We start from the raw sequence: 23,203 nt of genomic DNA on the forward strand, positions 1-23,203 counted from the left end.
CATGGAAGTCCAGTGTTGTTTTCCCCCAATTCTCATTTGTTGTATAATGTAATATCAAGGTGACGAGATCGATTGAACAAATTCATTAAAAAAATTAAAAATCTGAGAAGCCAGTGTGCCAATATTGCAACTTCCCTAATTTTAGTCTGAGGGGTTGCTGCCTTCTAAGTAGCTTTCATTTTCTCAGTACAAAAGTCTGTGATTCATCACTATCTCTTCCCTGAACACAGTTTGTATCTCCAAATGCTAATGTCCACATATTGAAGATGTCTTCTTGTCTATCCCTCCTGTCAAAACAGCTGTCTTAATAGGACACGGGAAGCAGCTTTTACTGGTTTAATTCTTAAAAGTTTTCCTCCCATCTGACTTCCAAAAGAAAACACCCAAAAAGGAGGGCTGTCATATAAAGAAGCGTAACAACCATTTCTAAGCTTAACCACACCCACCAGTAACTCACTGGTACTTAATGGCTTCATCAGCCACGTACACTCATCACTGACATCACCAGTAACTGTTCAGCATTACAAAGTCCCAGAGGAAAAATAGTTATTGTGAATGTCCAGCATCGATTCCCTCAAAATATTCCAAGTTTATAGCTTGTATACAAGTACATTGTTTTATTAAGTTTCTCAAGAGTCAACAGGGTATATTCAGATGTCTTCGGCATTCAGCCTGACTGCACCTCAGTACTATGGTATTAGCCAGGTGCATTACAAACAACAAGGTAGCAGATGAAGACAAAACTTATCCTGGAGGACCTAATTCTGGTTATTTGCGCAGGCATAATCATGTGAGATGCTGAGTCACTGTAACCAGATCTGCTAAAATGAGACCGGTACAACAAGGTCAAGAAACAGGACTTACCTTCCTGCCCCCTCAAAACTGGGATTTCACATCTATTATTCTTGGTACGAATTAGCAAAAAGACAAAAATGCAAGACAGCTTTGCTGCAAGCCTAGACCTGAGCTGCAGAGGAAAAATAAAAGCCAAAACCGATTGCTTTCAATGACAATATGGTAGTTATCCTGATGAAGTTAATCTTTGCTTTAATTTGTTGCCCAGCATACATTTTAAAACATTCTGTACTAAATTAGCCAGCATGCACACAGTAATCGGACCAGTCAGTGATTTTCTCCTTTCACTATATACATACACAAACAGGAACACCACAAGATTGGACAAAGGAAAGCAATTTGTTAACCAGATATAGCTAGTGAGTAACATTTTTTTTCTCCCCTCTAGAAATGTCTTTCCTGCAAATTCTTAAGTGTGAAGACTTTCTCTCAAGGCTTGAAGGACTTTGCAGTCTTCCTGTGAAAAGGCTAACAGTAGCCACTGTAGCTGAAACGAGATAAAATTGGTTTAAAATCCATTCCAAGCAACAGTGAAACTGAGAAAAACGTAAATATAAATATAAATGCTTGCACTTCAATACAGGGCAAAGAGTCAGTTTTGAGACAATTAGATGCACTGAGGTGGAAAAGTAGCTTTGGACCTGACTTTGAAACATCCAACTTCATGTGAAAGAGGATGATCAGAATTGGATCCAATATTTCACATTCACTGACAGCTGGTACCAGAAATTCAGTATGTAAAGAATTAAAGTGCTTGCTTACTTCATTTGAAGAACTTTAGTTCTGTGTCAACACAGTCATAGAAAAGATCTACTACTTCAGCAGGATCCAGAATCTCTGTACGAGTAAGGATATCTTCCATTGCTTCCAAGCCTTGCTTTTCAAGGTCTAACATAATGCTCATCAGTTTCTGGCCCTTCTCCTAAAAGCATGAAATAACCAAACTGAATTAACCAGTAAACCTGATCATTAAAGTATTTACCATCCTCTTCTGTTGCAGAGATCTTTTCAAGTACTTTTCAAAATAAGAGAGCCTGTTTAAAATATACTCAATTTCTATTAATAGCTTTTTTGGATGGTCATAGGCTAAAAGGAGCAGGGCTGGATACTTGACATTTTACAAATAATAGCCAAGAAACAGTTGGTATGTTTAAAGCATAGAAGGTAGATGGAGTGAAAGATGGATAGAGGAAGAAGGTATATGGTATGAGAAAGATGTAAAGCAACTTCTTAAGCTTGAAAACCAGTGAACAAAACTGTACAAGAAGACTAGAAACCCTGAGCATTATACAGGTGATGGTATGTGCATGTTTGTCCCTCAGATCATCACCTGCGAGACAATGGCTAGACTTGAAATAATGCGTAATGCAACAGCAGTAAGAGTCCAGAGTTATTCATTGATTTACACTTAGTGGAAGCATGCCATTTGTTTTGCTTGCAGTTTTCAAAATTGAATTCCAGAAACAAAAGTGGTTTAGCATGAGTGAGGGTTTCCAGTATTTATACTGCCATTTGTACAGAAAAACTGCACCTAAGCTAAGCTTTAAGCTTTCAGGTGGTCAGTTATAATACCATGAATGTGGCTAAAAGTTCACTTCCTTTTTAATGGAACTTTTGGTGCCACACTGTGGGACTTCTTATTTCAATACAAACATACTCTTAAGTCTTCACTAAATCAGCACCTCACAGAACAGACTTAGATGAACGTTATGGAAGGCGGCAGCATTCTGAGTCAGTGCTACCACAGAGGCCACAGCTCTTAACTGAACCATTCCAAGGGATTAAAACCACATTTAGCCAAAACTACATTTAAATAGAATTTGTACTAGCAGAGGTTACCATAGGTACCTTTATCCCTAACAAGCGAGTCTGAATGCTGTAATGATCTTAGCAAGACTCTGACCTACTGCAAATCTGCAGAGCTGACTACGGCAGAAGAACACTGCAGAAAAGCAACTCCTCTGCGAAGGTACAGCATGACTATGCATAACTCACACAAACTGCCTGAAATAACAATGCCACCATGGCTGGCAGGCCCTGGTGATCCCACTGTTTTCTTCCTCCTCTCCATATACCTAGACAACACTATACAATACAAAGATAGCTAGTATTTTAAATTCAAACTTGAAGGTTTTCAAGAAAGGATGAGAATGGAGCACAAAACTTTTGTGGTGCTCTAACTCAAAATAAGCCATCAGCTCATAGTTTTAAGGAAATCTATACAAGATCATAATGGTTTCCAGGTCCCACAGCTCTTACCTGATCACTCTCAAGGAGAGACTGGGCCCATTCATGTGCCTTGTACAATTCATGCCTGCGATCAGGTTTCTCCTGGAATCGAGGTATCTTTTTAGCAGGATCATCATCTCCAAAAGAAGGGGACTGTACTTTTGGTACTAGTTTTACATCATCAACAAAAATAAAAGGCTTAAACACAGACCTGAAAGAAATGAGAGTTACTGCTTGCAGCAGTCAGATTCTATGTGCATCATTCAAATGTTCACCAAGCACAGCATAGATAATTCATCTGCACCATCCACAAACTAGGTCAGAGTTGGTGCTGTCCATAAGCAAAATAAGCCTCTATGCTTTTTTAAAAGCAAAGTCTGCCAATTATTGCAAGACTTCATTCACCAGGTTTACCTACAGCTTTCACTGGTCTCCTTCTCACCAGAAAAAGTAGTATTGAGTTGGTAAAAAAAAAATCTCAGTATTCAGCTTCACATCGGCTTTTTCTCTTCTGTTCACGCTACCAACTCTCATTTTCTTACAGACAGAATTTCCATTAAAATCACACAAATGCAGATGTGTGTGTGAGATTTGTATCCTCATGTAGCATGGAAAATTATACAGCTTGCTCAGTATCAGAGGACTTGGCATATGACCAGCAGCACTGGTGAATTTTATTTAAGGAGGGAAAGAAAAGACATGGCTACCCATATTGTGACACACCTTAAGCAACTTCAACCACTTCATTTGGACCTGAACTTCAGAGAGACAAGAAATTAAAGAAATAGGATCTTAATTCCTGAGAATCTGAGCAGAGAATGTATTCTCACATGTAAGGAGAAACTGCCTTCCCTGCAGTTCTCTGCATTCTGCAGAGAAGCTGTGAGAAGTGCAAGACATGCAAAAATGGTGATAGTGCTACCTGCATACACTCAGCAGGTTCATTGCTGCAACTCTACCCATCAATGTCATGAGGCCTGACTCATGACAAAAAACCAGACCAAAAACCAAAATGAGTATATAGTAGAAGATGGGCAGGGTGTTTGAGAGGAATTAATCCATTGCAATTCTGCCTTGTCAGAAGGCTGCTGCTCGTGGTTCCTAATACCCATTACTCACTACTTCTTCCCTCCTCCCATCCTAGAAATCTTTCAATGTGAAATAAACCACATCTATTCACAATCTACTCATAAATTATTTCTTTTGAAACAGAAAGAATGTAGAGAGAAAGAAGTATCATGCGGCAGTCTGGTGTAGAGATGTTTCTCTTCATCTTCACAAGGAAAGCTTTAAAATTGAAGAGTCCCCAATGGACTCTGTTAATTGAAGGTTATATAATAAAAGCTCATCTTTCAACATCTTCAACCAAAAAAAAAAAAATTAAAAAACCTGTGTCTCCAGAGAGCATTCATCAGTCCCAGCTTTGTGCTGTCCAAGCTGAGATGTAACAGGGTGATATCTTTCCAATCCTGCCTGCCTAGCCTGGAAGTTGCATTAATTAGCCTCTCAGTTATCAACTATTGACCTGGTGCTCCTCTCATTACATCCCTTCCTCTTCCAACCTCAGATAACTGGTAGGGAAGACAGCAAAGAGCCCCTTCAGCAGCAGGAAACATTCCAATCAATGGAAGCTCTCCTAATACTGAAAAGGCAGCACACATCTTGCCTATCCTATAAGCAAAGGGAATAATCTCATGTTGGCTTTCTCATGAAGGGAAGTGCAATAAAATGTACCTTCCTAGTAGCTACTAAGAACTGACAGTTTTTGTGAAAGCTGACATTGTGCCACTGTAACTTTGGGTTCTGCTAGCATTCAGAACAACCCTATGGTTTCACTCAGCTTTCTATTTTGGGAATCTTATTGGCTAAAAATGTCTCTGGAAACAAATAGGACAGCATGGAAGACAGACACTTCTCTATTCAATTCCAATTCTGAAAACAAAGCTTGTTTAATATCTTTCAAACCACCATCTACTCTGCACCTCCAGTGCTGTAGCTTACCTTGAAGGGTCTGGCGTGCCAGTGAAGTAATGAACACAGGGAAAACTAGAGTCCTGAGGCAGAACAGACACTATGCTAGATGTAGTAAGGAAAGATTCAGAGTCCACACAGACACCACTATCCTTGTCACGCAGGACATCGATCATAGTTCGTGCAGAAACATCACCTATATGAGAGAAGAAAAAATTCCTGAGTGTTCAGTGGCTTGGACTGCAGGAAGAGATTTTAGCCCGAATGGAGTTTGGCTTAGTTTGTCCAGTGACACATAGTATGGCCAAATCCCAGTTAACAGTTTAACAATGTAAATTCAGAACAAGCTTATTTATCAGTAAGAGAACAGCAGGAAGCATTAATTAGGCATTACAATTACTATGTAGGGATAAATCTCATCTAAAGGTATTTTTCAGGAAGGCTATCCTGTCTGTAGTACTGCTCTAGCAATCACTGTGAAAAGATTACTTGCAGAGAACACTTAATTTTCCTTTAAGAAGCCACGTCTATCCAAGTTCAGACAGAATTGTAACAACTTCCACTTCTTATCAATTCCTGTTAGTTCTCAGTCAAAATTTTGAACAGTTATCTTACGTTCATTATGTCTAGCCCTGACACAGAGATTTTTATCCAAACCTGCAAGAAACTTCCATTCTCATGTTATTTCCTGCACGTGCCTTATCACAACTTTTTCCCCATGACAACTCCATGTTAACTTGCACTAGAAGGAAGCAGGGCTTTTTTACACATTAACTTCCCAAACCCTTATGTGTGTGAGTGCCTCAATCCACCAGGAGACATGGGATGTCCCAGCAAGGCTGCAAGATTTGCAGGCACAGCCATCTGTCCATTAAGGTCCTCAGAACTATTATTCAGGCTTATTAAGACCTTTCACCTACGGTCCTTCACACTTGTTTTATCTGCCTCTCACACGCAAACTATGCTCCAAATAATTCTATAATGTTAGCAGGAACCTACACTGCAATAAGCATTTCATCTCTACTCTACAAGATTCTTGACATTTGTCACTACATGAAAATGCTAGAAGTACAGTAAACTCATATCTTCACTAAAGGAATCTTTGTTAAATGACAATTTGTACAACTTTTAACACATGAAAGAGCAGACACCTGTCAGCTATGCACTACTACAGGCTGGTCATATTCTAGCTACTTTGACCATCTATAGTCATTAATTTCAGTCTGGAAATAAACATTTTATTTGATTGAAGGCAATTGGCACATTGTTCTGGCAGCTTAGTTCCACTCAACAGTGGAAAAGGGACTTCAATTCACTATTAAGTAGTGTTTATCTTCCTTAAGCTATGTCCTGAATTGCTCCCCTAGGATCCTAAATATCTCAAAACACAGCATTCCCTGAGATCAAACTTTCATACATGAGACTACATAATACTATAAATACAGTATGTAAACAAATAAAACGAGGCCACTGTATCTGCATCAAAGCACATCATGCACAGCGGAGCAAGAGCAAAGCAAGCTATTTTGTAATTTCAACCCCCTCCTAAAACACAATTGTAAGGGACACTGATGGTTTCATTCTAAACTGAGGCAAGTTTAAGAATCGCCTTCAGTTCTGGTCTTCCTTTCCACATGGTTTACATACAGAGGTATCCTTTTCAGTCACCTGTAGATCTGGACAGACAATGGAAAGTAAGCAGTGGTGAAAAAATATCCTGCTGTATATGGGAAAAAACAAACAAACAACTGGTTCATACTTACCACTTTGCTTTTCCAAGCTCTCCCTTCCAGAACAACAGGCTAAATGGTCATCAGCAAGAGAAAACACTTCAGAAAAATTGAAGTCTGTGTCTCCACTCCACCAGCCTTGAGTTCTCACATAATCCCTTAGTTCAGGATGCTCAGCATCAATTTTTGTAGTTAGTGAAAGCTGATTGCAAATGCATTTCACCCCCTCTACAGAAATAGCCACACATTACAAGAGAGCATTAATATAGTTCTTATGGGAGTTGCTAGAAGAACAAAGTAATTGCAATTAGGAAACAAATGAAAGCATCAGTTAGGATGTACATTTAATATGACTGCATAATTACACATACAGTTACCACTCACTGCAGGTTGCAAAGCTCAATTCTCTCTGCCCTATTTAGATATTTACACTGGCATGTGGTTAATAGCACTGTTCAGCAGTTTCACAGTCCCTCCATACTCCACATACGTGGACCATGAAGTGAAAGAGGTCTCCAGATGTCACAAGGCATACCTGAACACCAAGAAAATGCCAGCCTTATTTTGCTGTCCAGTGACACAGCTGCAGTAAGACCTGAGGCCTAATTTGATTCAAAAATGTATGTCAGCCAAGCTTCATTTTGATTAATAAACCCTCTTTGTATCCTACCCTAAAACTGAAAATATAATTTGGAAAATGTTTTAAAGCTTACTGATTGCTTTAAGCTTCCCAATTGAAAATTAATTTTATTGTAAGCAGCAAAAGATAGGCTTAAGTTAAGGGAGTCCATTTTTAATCTTAAACTTTAAAATGGCATGAAATAAAAAGGAAACACGAGTGACCTTCGAAGAATATTCATGTGTTGTATTTTCCTTTTTTAAACAGCTTTTCTCAAAAATACTGCAGGGCTCATATCCATATATTTACAGTATGACTAACAAATGGCGCTAGCTGCAGATATGCCTCAGAGAGAATAAAGTAAACGCATAGGAAGCCAAAGAAAGATCTGACAAAGCAAATCCGTAAACCAAAATTAAGCCAGATTCTGGAATTTGGCACAAACGTTTTCTTAAAAAGAAACCAAAGCAGTATTTCTAGAAGTTATTAATTAATACTGCCTTCCATAAAAGGAATCTTGCCTTCCTAATGTCACATACATTCTATTTAAATAATCAGGAAGAGCTACAGCAGGAAGTTATGTGCATAAGTCTGAGAAAGTTACTGTTATTCAGTTCAGATTTGTACTAGCTCACTGACAGTGTGTTCTTGCTTTCAAGCAGCATTACCTTTCAGAGAACTGTCTCGACTTCTGTGATAAAAATGAGTTCACGTCAAGCTAGCCAAGCTAATTCTAAGTCTTTAATTATTACACTTAGTAACTGATGTAAAATAGTGTTTCATTGTTTTGATTCCCTTGAGGGGACAAGTTTATTGTGCAGATCAATTTATCTATTCAGACTGAAGAATAGCAACAGGATAAATTTCGAAGTGTTTATCCTTAAATTACTGACAAAAAGTTGCTTGACAAACATGTGCTTTAAGCTTTACAAAACTATAGCAATTAGGAAAAAATAATTCTGAGCACTGCTGAGAAATGACACATTTTCCCTGTTCTAACAGCATCCATGCATTCATTTTTCAAAGCATAAATATGGCTGCAGAAAAGAACCTCCTGAACCAAGTATGAAATACACAGTTCTTCCATAGCCAGCAGCCATCCCCTTTCATCCTGTCAGCCTCAGCAGGCTACAGGAAGGAGATGGAAACTAGTCAATTCAATCTGCTGCTCACAAGGACCCCTGGAAGAGAAATGTGCTGGTAAAAATGAGAATAGACTTGCAGTACCACTTCAAAAAGATACAAGCTACAGATGAAGTCAACGGTTTACTTGCTGAGAAGCAAGTAGAACAGGAAAGTTATACACTGCTGATGTAGCTAAAAAGGCTGAGTGAAAAACACTTCAGAAGGCAGCCAGGTAGGTCAATAGAAGACGGCTGTCATTTCATAACCCAAGTAACAGCTGACAGCTGGGCAAAATTCACATTTCATCAGGGCAGCATTATCAGTCTTCCCTCTTCCAAGTTTGGGATCTGTTTGCACTGGAGGATGACTTCCTCCGTTTTGTAGCTATTCTTGAAATGCAAGCTTTGCTTGGCAAAACATCATCCCTGCAAAATAAGCTGATTCATTTTTAGTGGTATGAACTGACAACAGGCCACCATACAACATTATACAGCCAGGTGTTACTAATTTGCTTTCGTACATCCAATAGCATTAAACTTCCCTCCACTCTATATCTTCTACCTCCTGCTTTCAATGAAGGGGTTCTGAAAAGAAAACTAACTGGATGTGTCATAGCTCAAAGCTGATACGACAAAAATCCTCTTAAACCATTTGCTTTTTCTTTTTAAATTCATTCAAATGCGTGAGTTTTATAAAGCTCTTCCTAAATCTCTTAAAAATCCCTTCAAAGCTAAAAATGATAACCCAGATCACAAAAACTATAGGCCTTAGACAATCTTAGTACAGCACATACATTCTACAGAGTTTTAAGTAAGTGCAGCCACAAAGTTAATGAAATTTAGAAGTCATTTTGGAAGTTCAGGCTTCACACACAGGGAACAACAAGTGACATATTTAAGAGAAAAAAAACTTTAGTCCTGCAGTGTTAGATAATAAATGGGAGTATGAGGGGCCTATATCTGTTGCAGTAAAGCAACCAGGAGCAGTCCATTCAATTTACCACTGTTCTGGTTTAACCCAGCAGGTGGCTCATAATCACACAGCCCTTCACTCATTCTCCCCCTTTCCAGTGGAATGGGGGAGAGAGTCCAAAAAGCAAAGTAGAACTTATGGGTTGAGATAAAACTATTTACTATGATAGAAAAGAAGAAAAAGGAAAATAATTATGACTGTATAGATAGATAGATAAACGTACATAACAAGTGATGAACAAAGAATTGCTCATCACCAGCCAACTGATGCCCAGCTAGACCCTGAGAAGCGGAAGAGAGCCCAATTCATCCCCTTCAAAACTCCTTCCACGTGGTATCATATGGTATGGAATATCCCTTTGGCCAGTTTAAGTCAGCTGTCATAACCTGTTCAATCCCAGTTCCTTGGGCCCTTCACTGTGAGTGGCATTGGCTCTATACAACACCGCTTAGCAGCAACTATAAACATCAGAGTGTTATCAACAGTGTTTTTTTTTTCAAAACCAAAACATAGCAACACACCAAATGCTGAGGAAAACAACTCTGTCCCAGCTGAAACTAAGACAACTACCTACAAGTAAGCCCTTCTCTCAAAGCTATTAAAGTTTAGCCTAGCCTCTTAATATTTCAGACTAGTGAGTAATAATTTCTGCATTAACTACACTGAAAGGATTCTTGACACATTCCAAGCAATAAATAAATCTGGGAAAACACAACACTTATCAAACATAAAAGTATAAATATAATGATTGTATAGCTTATGTGTACAAGTAACATCTTCCAACCTAACAGAAAATACTATTACATTAACCGATGTAAATCAATGATTAAGAACTGAAAGTAATAGAAAGAATTACAAAAAAAGAAGATTAAAGCTGATGGTTTAATTGAACCCGTGTATAAATTAGTTACTTAAACTCAGGTACTTCAAGACAATTATTGCAAAACAATTCCAAAACAATAATAAACATGAACTGACCTGTGATTTTCTCAGCTGCCCAATGTTTTCCTGATGTCTCCAGCACCCACGCTTCCTTTCTGTCCACAATCAAAAATGCACTTTGGAAAGCATGGCATGAACTTGCATCTTCATAGTAATTTCCTCCTTGCCCATGCTCTTCCAACAAAGCAACTATTACATCCAATGCCTCTTTGGCTGTAGAACCTCTTTCTAAACCGAGTCTGTATGATAAGAGAAAAATATCTTCAAGCAGACATATAACAGTAAGATGTCTAAGTTATTCATTTTGAACAGCAGCATTGATCTGGTATTAAAACACAGAAGTGCCAAGCATGCCTGGTATAAGAGTTCTCACTTGAATGAGGTACTAGAACTATAATATGAAATACATAGTGTTTCAAGCTATTATTTTCTACTCCACTTTCTTTATTTTCAGTATCAGAGACATCCAAAAAAACCCAGTCACCAACCAGTGACCTCAGCTGCACTATAAGCACTATAACCCTCCAATGCTCTATCCCACTCAGACAGAATGTAATGAAGAATAATTTTTAATGGCCTTTTTAAAGTAATATCTATATACAGGTTTTCTCTGCTCTGTACAGAACAGTGGGAAATTAGAAATGATTATTACAGGAGATAAGAGACTGTTATCAATTTTTCTACCTGCCTCTCTTCCTGAATGCTCCAATTTTTAATTTGCCATGGAAGCGAAGTGTGTGTTATCCTTCTATGTTTATTACACACAGTCCTCTGTTCACCTTGATTTAGTCTGAGTTATTGAAAGCAACAATTTCAACTCTTTCAGCAGCATTTATTCAGTAGAAAAGGAGAGCCAACTAAAATTTTAGATCCTAGTTTAAAAATGACCATTCCTCCTCTATCACCTTCGACTTCATATTTACATAATACAGAAATGCCAATCTTAGCTTACACTATATATGTCTTTTATTAGAAGACGGTCCAAAAGCACGTCTTACTTATTTTCTAAGAGAAACACCACAAACTTTCCATGGTCCATGTAAATTAATGGGTTGATAACTACTACTTTGATGGCCATATAGTCACCCAGTTCAATGATAATCTATTCTCCTCTCCTCATCTTATGATCAAAAGCATTTGGTTATAATTAGATCAAAACCTGGCAAGAGACACACCATCACATTAAAACTTTTAACTTCTCCCTGCAATTTTCTCTCTGAGACAGTTAGCCCAGCTTTCTCTTTGAAAACTCAAGCAGAGATTTAGGCTATAGAAATATCTTTTAGATCACTGTATGGCAAATAGCTTTAATATTACATTTACTTCCACTTTACTAAGGCTTAGGCTTTGCTTTTGTTTGGGTGCTCCTATTTGTCAGCTGCAAGGGACAGAGGAAATAAAAAGTAAAAAACAACACAGCAGCCACACATCTCTACTAAACTGTTGGCCTTACCACTCACCTTGGCATCAACATGCTGGGTGACTCTAGCACAACTTAGCATAACCTTCCCACTAACACATTTCAGAACACTCATTAAGGGACACTGTAAGAAAAGCTTAAAGTCACTTTGCACTGAGATTGGACAACTTGAATCACCCATTAAGAAATTTTCTGTGACTTAGTACAGCCTACTGCTTCAGTGCTATTCTGAAAAACCATAAGATTGTCAAAAACTATCTAAAGCTTTTCAGTTTCTATTCTCATTTACAGTATCTCTTCAGAAGTTATGCTGGAATCGATTTTCTCTCGATTTCCATCTGTCAAAACTACCTTTATGTTTCTTCACTCAGATAAAACTGGGATGGGGATTGGCCTGTGTGAACAACCAACTTCTACTCCTCAGGTCAGTAGCACAAACTCCATCTGCTTCTGAAGAATCATTCTTATGTTCTGACATGCTGCCCTGTTATATACTGTCAAGATACAAAGCTGCAGGTGTGTCTTAACCCTCACATATAGCAGTATAGTAGGTAACGTTGGTTTTGGTCTTCATAGCTTGTTAAGTGCATGGCTGGTAATAAGAACTTTGTGAAGTGCAACTTCACAGATACCCAGTAGGGTTTTCATTGAGAGGAGAGGGCAGGGGGAAGACCAGCAGACACGTGCACTTCTTAATTGAGCTTAAAATTCCTCCTCTAATTTTCATTCCAATAAATCCCGAGCGACAGAGGTAGCCATTACTACAGATGGGTACCGAGAGGAAGAGCTGGTGCCAGCTGCTTCACTGCAGCCTATATGATTGGTTTTGCACTTGATGACTCTCTTTATTCTATGAGAACATCCAGAACAGTTAAGCTTAATGCTACCAGCCAAGTCTTTGCAGTAAGAAAGAACCACTCTGGCTGCAACAGGAGACAGATGGTAGTCTGCAAAATCCCTAGTTCTCCTTGCCTCAAATGCTCTCTGCCTTACAGCTACAAACAATTTCCTCTGCAGATAAGAAGGAAGAGAGGGAGAGTAACATCTTCAGGTGAGGACCACCAGTAGGCCGTGTCATTTCTCTGTACTTTGCTATCTCCTAATATTTTAGCATGGATGAACCTAGAGCTACTTGATAACACACATACTTCAGTGTTAAACAGTACTTCAGGACTGCAGTAACCTCAAACAAAATAAACAGAACTGTGCACCTAAAACAACTGTTTGTTAAAATTGGAGAATGATAGTAGGAGGGGTAAAAATAAAGGTGGAGCTTGGAAAATCATTTACCACATCCCTCCTCTTGGCAAAAGCTTGTCCTACATTTTCTTAAAAAAGCTCCCCAGTCTATTTTATCTCCCTTAAAGCAAACTCACGAGTCTGCCTATGTACAGCTTCTCTGTAGATTCTTGCAGTAACACAGAAATTAGAAGAAGTACCAAAGAGGAATGTAACACCAATCCCCTCACGAACTTCCCACTGATCAGATTCTCTAGATCGTATTTCCCATTTTCACTGCCTCCCCCCCAGCTGGCTCACATAATTCTTGACTGTGATAGCTGGAACTCAGTACTGTATTTCTGCAGAGACATTAGAGTCAGAACATTTACAGTCTCAGGCAGCTATACATCTAGCAGCAATTTCACATGACTCATGATTCACAGCTTACATATGAGAATACCTTCCAAGGTTTTAATGACCTTGTAAAAGTCAAAGTGTCTATTTCCTACCTTTTACCATTAAAACTTGTTAACTCATTACAGGGGCAAAGTAGAAGTGTTTCACAGGATTTTTCATGTCTAACAGTCAGTACTGAACATTTGTCATCTTGATATTCAATTGCCTTTTTTCCCTTGAGTTATGTTGGTCTACACCAACAGCTCTTTTCAACGCTTTTAGGTATACCACAACGTTTAACCTTTTCCAGTGATCCAGAACCCCTCCCATCTTTCACTAGGCCAAGTAAAATGAGCATGTTATTGAAACTGGTTCAGCCTGCTTCATTAGCTATCCTAGGAAAAACTTCAGCAGGACCACTGGATCTAAAATTGATTTGCTTACATAACTAGCAGTTATCCTGTGTTACCTTTAAATTAAGTTGAACATTTGCTCTCCTTTCTTTGTGATGGATTTGCACCATTTTCTCTTGTTCTTTCATTTTCAGCTTTCTTCCTCCACCTAACTCTTCTTTAAATTCTCTTCACTGTAGCATCAGCATGCAGACTGAGACATACAATGCAGCACAAGTGTTTCAGGCAGACAGCTTTCAATGAACAGACTTCCATGGAGATTTGTTTGCCAGAATTTAAAAAAAGGGCAATAGTTTGTGTTGGAATGCATGGGCTGTAGTGAAGCATGGTAGTTTGTTTATGCCTACAGTTGGCTACAAGCCCAGGATAAGCTTTTTAGGTCAGAGTAAACTGTTTTAAAGTGGCGGAGAATGAAGGGTGCATCAGCAAATCTGATGGTACAAATTAGCAGTTCCTAACTAACAATGTAATGGAATAGTCACTGCTAGATTGTACAGTAGGTAGGCAAGGTAGGTTTAGTAAACTCGTTTTAGGCACAAGTAGCACATAGACAGGAGCCACCTTCAGTTTCCAAGTGCTTTAAAGCATTAACTCAACTGGTGCCTTTTGTTTCAAAATCTTCTAATGCCAACACCACAAAAGCCATTACCCATTAACATCATCTAAACGTTTGGCCTTTAAGAGGATGTTCACAGCTCAGCAAGCCACCCACCTGACAAGATCCATTCCAAGCAATGCTTCAGATTCAGAAGCTGGTTCTCTGGTCACGACAGCTTCATTAGCTATACATACTCCATGCTCATTGGCTCCCATTTCTGCTCCCCAAAGCCAGGAAGGCCTGCTCAGCACGACAGCATGAGTCTTTGGCACCTGCTCAATCTCAATATATGTGCACTGCATTGGCAGAGAGAATAGGAAGAGAAAACGTGAAACAGCTGCAAGCACTGAATTTAATCTTCTGACTCTAACACAGACTTCAATCTTTAGCACAAGATTCAATGTAGAAACAAGATACACATCATAGAAAAAAAAAGAAAAATCCACCTCTTGAGTGTGAGCTGGATTATTTTTTTAAAACAATATTTGTTATGTTTGAACCTTTATGTCTTGATATTACAGAAGAATGGGAGAAGACATCTATTTCGATAGCTGAAGGCTTCAGATAGTCATGGAGAATCCAAGAGCTAGAAGCAGTAGAAACCAGAATTAGGTGGTCTGTTTCTCAGTGTTAACAGTACAGTCCATGTTTTGTGCATAACAACGTCAAAACATTCTCTCATCTCACTTAAATATCATCTTCTGTATTTTATGTAAATGGTGTAATAACAATAATTGGACAAAACACATTGGAAAGTTTTCCCATCTTCCTTGGTGCTTTCCCTGAATCAAGTCTAAGTCTGCTGATAGAAAGAAAAACCAAGACTTGAAAGCGTTCAGTGGATAAACAGTCAAGAGAAAGAAAAGCACGGGCATTGTTTTTGCTTAAAACCGACGTTTCAGCTATTTGAAATGGTCTACTGTAATCTGAGTTCTATGGATACATTCTGACAAGTCAAAGATGCAGAGGAAGGCTGCACACAAGTCACTGAAACTGCGAAGAAGAAAGAAATCATTCATTATCTTTCACATATAATCACTTTTCTCTTGCTTTGGAATATAAAAACAAGCACTGTTTTCCCGGACAGCATGGAAGAATGCTTGATCCATCATTATATCACTGGCTCATAGAAACAAAATAAATGGATTTTACACTTTATTCCTTAGGCTACATCAAATTCTTCAAGGACCACAGATTTTTTTGTTTGAGGGAACTTAAACTGCCACTTCTATGAGACAGCTCTTTATGTCCAGCATTCCTGGTGCAACACCTTCCCTGATGGAAGTAATTCACACCATTTCACAAGAATATTTGTTAAAATATAAGATAAACAGAAAAGATTTGTGCATTCAGAGTTGCTTCTCTTCAATATACATAATGTGTCTACATCAAAAACTAAGTCTAGGCAATTTTGTCCAGAGCTACAGGTCACCATTATTTGGAAAAGCACTTTGTATATGCACGAGGATGAGTAGAGAACAGCTGTATCTCTTGAATATATGCAAAGGAGAACACAGAGCTGCCTCGGTATGAAAAGGGGCTGGGCCAAGCACCTTCCTGTGTAACACACAAAGACATGACAAGAACCAACTTCAGGCAGTCTGAAGGCAGGGGGACCTCAACCCCTACACAGGGCAATTTCTGACTCCCTAAATCTCAAAGATGGTCTGTCAGCAAGCACAGCAAGCAGCCATCCTGCAGTGCCATACAGTACATGAACCTTCTCAGCTCTGGAGGAGAAGGCACTGAGGAGGAGATATCAGCGCTCTGTGAGCCCTGTGAGCATTCACTGACTGAATATTCTCTTACACAACCGTGCACACATCGGAGCTTTAATTTTCTAGAGAAAAAAAATGATGAACACTCTGAAAAGTGGTACACTGAGAAAAATGCTGCAATTTTTTCTTCACAAACCATGGTATACTAGATATTCCTGTCACCAAACACTTATTATTTTGGTCTTCATCCCCAAACCAAGCATTTCCAAAGCTGCAGTTGATTAAGATTTTATTGTCAACAGTAGTAGTCAGTAAAGGAGAAAGAGGAAGTTGTGTGCTTTGTTGAAAGGATACAGAGAATCCTGAAAAAAATAAAGTGCCTTTGCTTTGTAAATGTAATCAGAGGCCTATACAGGCATCTCCTCCATTTAGAAATATTTCAGCCTGTAAGGAAGGCAATAGAAGGCAATAGGCTAAGCACAGAGGAGAGCATGTGAAACAGCAAAAAAAATACATAGATACTTTCTGCATTGATTCTCCACAACCACCAACCCACAACAAGCAAATGTAGGCCATATTTTTGTGTTATTTTCAGCTTGAAAAAAAAACCAACACACATACACAGCATTTATATCTTATTTATATAAATTGTCTTAGAAGACCTAAGGCAACCCCAAGCAACACTACAGGCTTGGGGCAGAGTGGCTGGAAAACCATGTAGAGGAAACAAACCTGAGAGCATTGGTCAATACTTGGCTGAATATGAGCCAGCATTGTGCACAGGTGGCCAAGAGCATCCTGGCTTGTATCAGAAACAGTGCTGCCAGCAGGAGCAGGGAAATGATCATCCCTCTGTACTCTACACTGCTGAGGCTGTTCCTCACCAGACAGAAGTAGGCAATCAACAGGAGTTTGGTTCATATTTGTTAATATTATGAGTTTTCATATAAATAAACAAATCTAGGTCCAGATACAACAATAGGTTTTAAGCTTAAAAATTTTCCCCCTTTGTAACTCAAATAACCCCTTAAAATAACATCAGAAAACTATTTTCTGGATGAAATAATATTTTCATGGTAGAAACAAGGTGTAAGGAGAGAAACCAGGCTATCCACCTCAACCCAAGAGGCACCAGTCATAAGGGTAGCTCAGTTAAAACCAGTTGCTCGATTTGCAGTACAGAAAACCATTCTATTCCACACAAATCGGAACATGTGCTCATAACAGCTGAGACATGGAAGAAAACATTAAGGGAAGACAACAGTATCCACAGAAAACTCAGCAGCTACTAGATCTCAAGAACTTGAACTCAGGTGAAGACAAGATTTCAAGCACAAGCATAAGTCACAACCTCCCTAGCTCCTTTCCTCAGCCCCTCTGAGCTGGCAAATCCCTCCAGCACAGTGGCATAGCAGCCTGTCATAACGAGAGCTGTGCCAACCTGGACAATGACAAATCCAACAGACGGAAGGTACTGCTGTGAATCTGCCTGCTACCAATCCTGTCCTTAAATTCTTGAAGCATCCGGCCTCAGGATTTCCAAACACTAATACTTTTCTTACAGCATGACTGCTAATAACCACAAGACTAGTGACACAGCTGGTGCCACTGGTTGCTGGTGAGTCAACTGTCAGGCTCTGCTGATTTGCTAGAATTCCAGTCCTGAAAACAGTATAACTGCACCATGTCCTGTGACAGTGAATTTCCAATGGCAAATCTCAAAGTAAAGAATAGGGACTTCACGTGCAAGAGACAGACAACACTTTTAAGAGTTGAGCAGGCTGAAAACTAATGATGTTTCCTTTATTTCACAGTATCAAAAAAAAAGTCTTAACAAGGCAATTCTATAGTTAGCATAAAGCACATATGTACCTCCCACCCGAGTTACAGCATACAGGTATGTTGGAGGTATTCCAGAAACAAATGTAGAAGTCAAAAGCACAAGAGACTTCTCCTTCCATTAGGAAAAGAAATCAATGTGCAGCTTCTACTCTATTGCAATACAGCTGCATGAAGCAATTCCACAGATGACACGGGCATCCTGGGCATTCCCATGCATGGTGAAGGGGGGGCTGGAAAGATGGTATATGTTTGTTCAAGAGAGATAGAAAAAGATGAATCATTCTCTTATCAAAGCACAGGACTACTACATGCACTCTGACCTACTCCACCAAGCCACCAGAGCCCCCAGCACTGTGCAACTCAACACAAGTTGTTAAACAGACCACTGAGTGCAGCACATAGAATCATAGAATCACAAGGTTGGAAAGGACCTATAAGATCATCTAGTCCAACCATCCTCCCTTTACCATACCTACAGAAAATTACTAAACCATATCTCTTAGCTCCTTGCATCTCCAGCATGCTCTCAGCCTTGGGTGTCTTTACACGTCAGAAGTGATTTAGCAATCAAGAATCCATCTCTTGTTTTGTAAGGTACAAATCTAGCGTTCTCATGGGTTTTAAACAAAAATAAAAATGAAAGTAGGACAAAGCTTATTAACTTCATTTTTAAAACTGAAAGATTTCAGCGAAGTTATAATAGAGAGATTCTTAGAATTCACACATACCCTAAAATTAATTTCTATTTATGCCGTCCTTGAAGCACTCAATCTCATTTATTTTTCCACAAGTAAACACTGAGCCAAAACAGGATATAAGTCCTTCTCTGCCCCTCAGACACAAATGCATAGCTCAAGCTAACCAGTTTTGTTTTGGTGGCAAATGGAAGCAAAGCAGCAGCAATCCTACAGTAAAAACACGGGCTTTGAAAAGGCAGAAAGATCCAAGAAATTATGACTTCTAACTCTGAACTGCTGCTGGCTCATGCATGATGTTACAAAGCAAAGTCAAACATTAGTTTAAAGGCCAGCGGCTTGCAATGGAGCAGAACAGAGAAAAAGCTTATAGTAGCCAAGCAATAGACCCTGCTGAAGGCAGCAACCACTTTCTCTTTTTCATTAGTTGCTGTCTGCCTGCACAGTACTTCCCCTCTGAAGTCTAAAGGTTAGCTTAAACAGGGTGGGTTGAGCTAAGCTGTCTGACTGCATGCCATGATCAACTGCTTATACAATCACTGGCTTTCAGATAAAAAGCAAAAAGCAGCTTCCTAAACTGTGTCTGAATTGTAACATTTTAGACTATAATGTTTTGCATTTCCATACAGTAATTAAAAGTTTAACCATGGGCACAAACACTGCTATGTTTCTTGAAGATTCCCTGATGGCCAGCACTTACCCTGAAGGTATCACACTGGGACACCCAGGTTTAAGTTCACAGCATATACACATACATATATACACACACATATGAAGAGATACATATATATACTTCTCTGAAAACTCAGATCAAGAGGAGCATCATCTCATTCCCCCCCCCCAACCAAAACAAAAAACCCCACACCAAATAGGACCCCCACATCTCTAAGGCATAACTATGCCAAAAACTTTTAAAGAACATGGAGTTCTTCCTACCCCACAGAGGGCTGGCTTTAAGCCCAGAAAACTGCTTAATACCAATTCACTAGAAAACTGTGCATATTCCACAATGCAATAGACTTTATTGTGGACCATTCTTTGTAATTTCTTCACCCCATTCCTCTCTTAAGATATTGCATGTTATGAAGACAGAGTTTGTATAGCTCTGTGTTCTATCAAACCATGACTATTTTTAAATAATGGGTAAAAGGGTAGATCAAAAGGATGGGAGGTTGAGATAAAAGAGGGGAAATAGAACTAAAAAACTACACTACAAAAAATAGTTACCAGCCCAAGAACTCTTCAGAAGAAAGAAAATCACAGCAAAGTGACAGGTTACAGGAGAACAAGAAAAATCTAGTCAGTAAGATCTGCCCTAAAAATAAGAGTTTTGCACCTCAAAACTCATACAACACAAATTCTCACTAATGCACAAGAAAATCCACAACTGGGAAAAGATAAAATACTTACTTGTAGTACAGGGATTCCAAAAAAGGGCCATATTTAAGGAAGCAATATTTTAACCTGCACACACAAGTTTGCTATACCACCCACTACAATGAGCAATGATCAGCATTTGCCACGGCAAAACAACAATGCAAAATGTGAACCAAGTTTGGAAAGGTTGTCAAACACACACGCACAGAATAGACCATAATGAAAAGCCCCTTTGTTCGGGGTCTTGGGAACCTGCTGACATAGAGGGAAGGAATTATGCTGATGAGTTAGCTGCAGGGTTACTGGCTGCTTGGTTGTGCTGCGAAGATCTAACTTAAAATGACCTGCAGTATTCACTGAGCATCTATCTTCCCTTGTTTAAGATGCTGGCTGATAGCTTTGTAACAAAGCCTGCTAGATTGCTTTACAGCAATAGTCTAACTGAACTACTATTCCATGCTTTTTTGTTATATTGTACATTATCACAGTTGGAAAAATGAGCAGCACAGAACAAACAGGACACAGAGTTCTTGAGAACCTTGACCTCTTAGAAGTTCAGAACATGAGTGACAGAGTCATGGAAAAGTATTCAAAATAGGGTAGACATTGGAGTACACTACATGTAAAGAGAAGAATATAACGAAAAGCAAGTTATCATCCTTGCCAATGACACTAAAGGACACGTATGTAGCATAAGAAGCCAATAAAAAAGGTAGATCTATTCATTTAGGATTAAAAAAGAAAATTCGTGGATGAGAAAAAAATATTAGTTAAAGGCATGAAGGATTATCGACTTAGGGGATACAGCAGCATAAACCAGGTTAATCACACTTTTCGTGTTGTAAAACATGCATTTAACATTCTCATCCCTGTTCAATTAATCTTATAGAACTCAATAAAGAAAAGCTATAGCGACCCAAAGCAAAACCCCAATAAATGAACATTTTAAAGAAAAAGGTAATAATGATGTCAAAGACTACATCCAGAGGCTGTGAATTTCCCCTACACTCCTCATTTTAGCTTATTACCTCTGACAGCTCAATACATTTGTTTGAAAGGCAGACAGAGTCTTACATGGCTCTGTGTTAAAAATACGAAGCAACTGAATTCAAGCCCTCCAAAGCTTTTCTTAACTTTTAAGAGTTTAATTAACAATATACAGGAAATTAATGAGTTTGGCACAGGTTCTGCATATAGGTAAGTATGCATTCATCATGAGACAAGCATTAGACACATTTCTGCATCAGGGAAATATACATACATTTTGGCTAATTAGGAAAAACTGAAGATAATGTTCCTCTTCTGATGTCATGAAGGGCTAGCATGCTTGAAATTGCAATCTTCTTATTAATCAGAGTCCTTAAGTTCATACAACAGCAAAATCTAGAATCAAACCTAGCAGTCTGAAGCTTTGACTGTAGAACTTTCATTAACCTACACAGTCATTCGTAATTCCTACTGAATTATTATAAGGCTTTTTGGAAGACCTTTGAAGTGACTACTTTACAAAAAGAGCAAAATCTAAAGAAAATTATTCTCCAGCATCAATATCTGTTAGACTCATTCATCTGATTGAACTTAATATACAAGGGCTGCTCCAAAAACAATGCTTAGGTCTATCTGAAAGAAAGCAGCTAAAGGACTGTGCAAAGCCATCAGAGAATCTTTAGACCTCATAAAATAATTAAAACCAGTAACCGCTTTAACCTTACTCTAACACAGCAAAAAGTCCCACACACATAGTGCAAGTCATCACTTAACATTAATCCCAGAGCAACTGAAGAAGTTCTTATTCTCTGCTAAGAGGAAACAGGAAGAATATAGGTAAGCAGCTGGAGCCCACACATTTTGTAAATCACAGTACTCTTAAGGTAATATAGAATTACACAACAGCACAGTCTAGCAGGGGCCAAAGTAACCACCTAATTAGGGCTTAAGCCCAAACTTCAGAAAAGTAAAATTACATAAAATTAAGGTATTCGTTCACAGTAAGCTCTTAAAATTATTCTCCTTTGAGGAGACAAAGGCTTTAAATTTTTTTTTCCTCCACATTAACACTTTTTTCATCTTCAGTTCTGTAATGAGAAGCTGTCTGAAAAACTACTTTGCAGTTTTTTTCCTGTCTTACTGTCACACTTGTGTTCTGTTACTAGCACAGGTCTACTGCAGTGCGACTTAGACAGCACTGCAGTAAGCAGCAGTTCGTGCTTTTCAAGAGGGGGTTGGGATTACTTTACATCCAAGATTAAACCATTACATGCAAGTAGCAAAACAAATCAGGAGAACATTAACTGCTGTAAAGACAAACAGCACCACATTCTCTAAAATTTGGAAGCTGTCCCACTTTGAAGACAGAATAAAATTGGCTCTGGTGTTAGGATCTTTTCTGGGGAAGTAACAGCTCTGATATCCATGAATGATCTGTAGGGATTGGTGATACCCTCCTTGTGAATCCCACTTAATGTCTTCAGCCTTCTGCACAGACACAGTGATGGATGCAGGTCCTCTGCTCAAATGGCCACCCCCACTAACCGTTGTCTTTCCTTCTGCTGCCTCAGTCTCTTCATTTTGCCTTCAAACACACTTGCCCTTGCTCCTTTCCAGTTTGTTCTCCCCTTTCTTAACCTCCTCTCATCTAGGCTACATAGTGCAGTTTTCTGAGATGTGAACAACTCAGCCTGTATGCTGAGAAAAGCGTGGGTCAAGGAAATTTCCTCAATTAAACAACAATAAAATATTACATTCCAAATTTCATATGTAGAACTTTCAGAAATGTCATCTTCCCCTGCTCAAGAGAGGCTTGAAAGAAGGGAACAAGGATTCCACAGTCTGACAAGAAAACAAATTATTTTGATAATACTCATTTCTCACTGCTGGAATGCAACGATTCACTCTCACCTCAACTTTACTTCCTGGATCGTGATTTGCAGCAGCAAAGTAGACAACCTCCTGAACTTCATCCCTAGGCCGTGCTGAGTTCTTTCCAAACACCACCAGCCCATCTCTGGAACATGGGGGAAAGGCTACAAAGCAGTAACTTGGAGGAGCTTCGGTCATCCTAAAAAATAATAAAGTTAAAA

The 23,203-nt window shown here is 38.9% G+C and overlaps 1 protein-coding gene across 2 annotated transcripts in view; it reads right to left on the bottom strand.

Moving 5' to 3' along the window:
* Nucleotides 1-19: 19 nt before the first annotated feature.
* The window catches only part of SCRN1 (secernin 1), a 29,728-nt gene continuing 6,544 nt past the window's right edge, over nt 20-23,203 (bottom strand). For both annotated transcript variants that reach the window (XM_015853804.2, XM_015853805.2), the window contains exons 2-9: nt 23,022-23,181; nt 14,606-14,787; nt 10,480-10,682; nt 6,819-7,013; nt 5,086-5,251; nt 3,115-3,295; nt 1,618-1,777; nt 20-1,342 (exon numbers count right to left, since the gene is read on the bottom strand). In XM_015853804.2, the coding sequence (XP_015709290.1) occupies nt 1,619-1,777; nt 3,115-3,295; nt 5,086-5,251; nt 6,819-7,013; nt 10,480-10,682; nt 14,606-14,787; nt 23,022-23,180 (1,245 nt within the window). In that variant the 5' untranslated portion in view covers nt 23,181 and the 3' untranslated portion in view covers nt 20-1,342; nt 1,618. The remainder of the gene's footprint in view (nt 1,343-1,617; nt 1,778-3,114; nt 3,296-5,085; nt 5,252-6,818; nt 7,014-10,479; nt 10,683-14,605; nt 14,788-23,021; nt 23,182-23,203) is intronic.

Source organism: Coturnix japonica, chromosome 2, assembly GCF_001577835.2.
Source record: "Coturnix japonica isolate 7356 chromosome 2, Coturnix japonica 2.1, whole genome shotgun sequence".
Classification (NCBI taxonomy): Eukaryota; Metazoa; Chordata; class Aves; order Galliformes; family Phasianidae; genus Coturnix; species Coturnix japonica.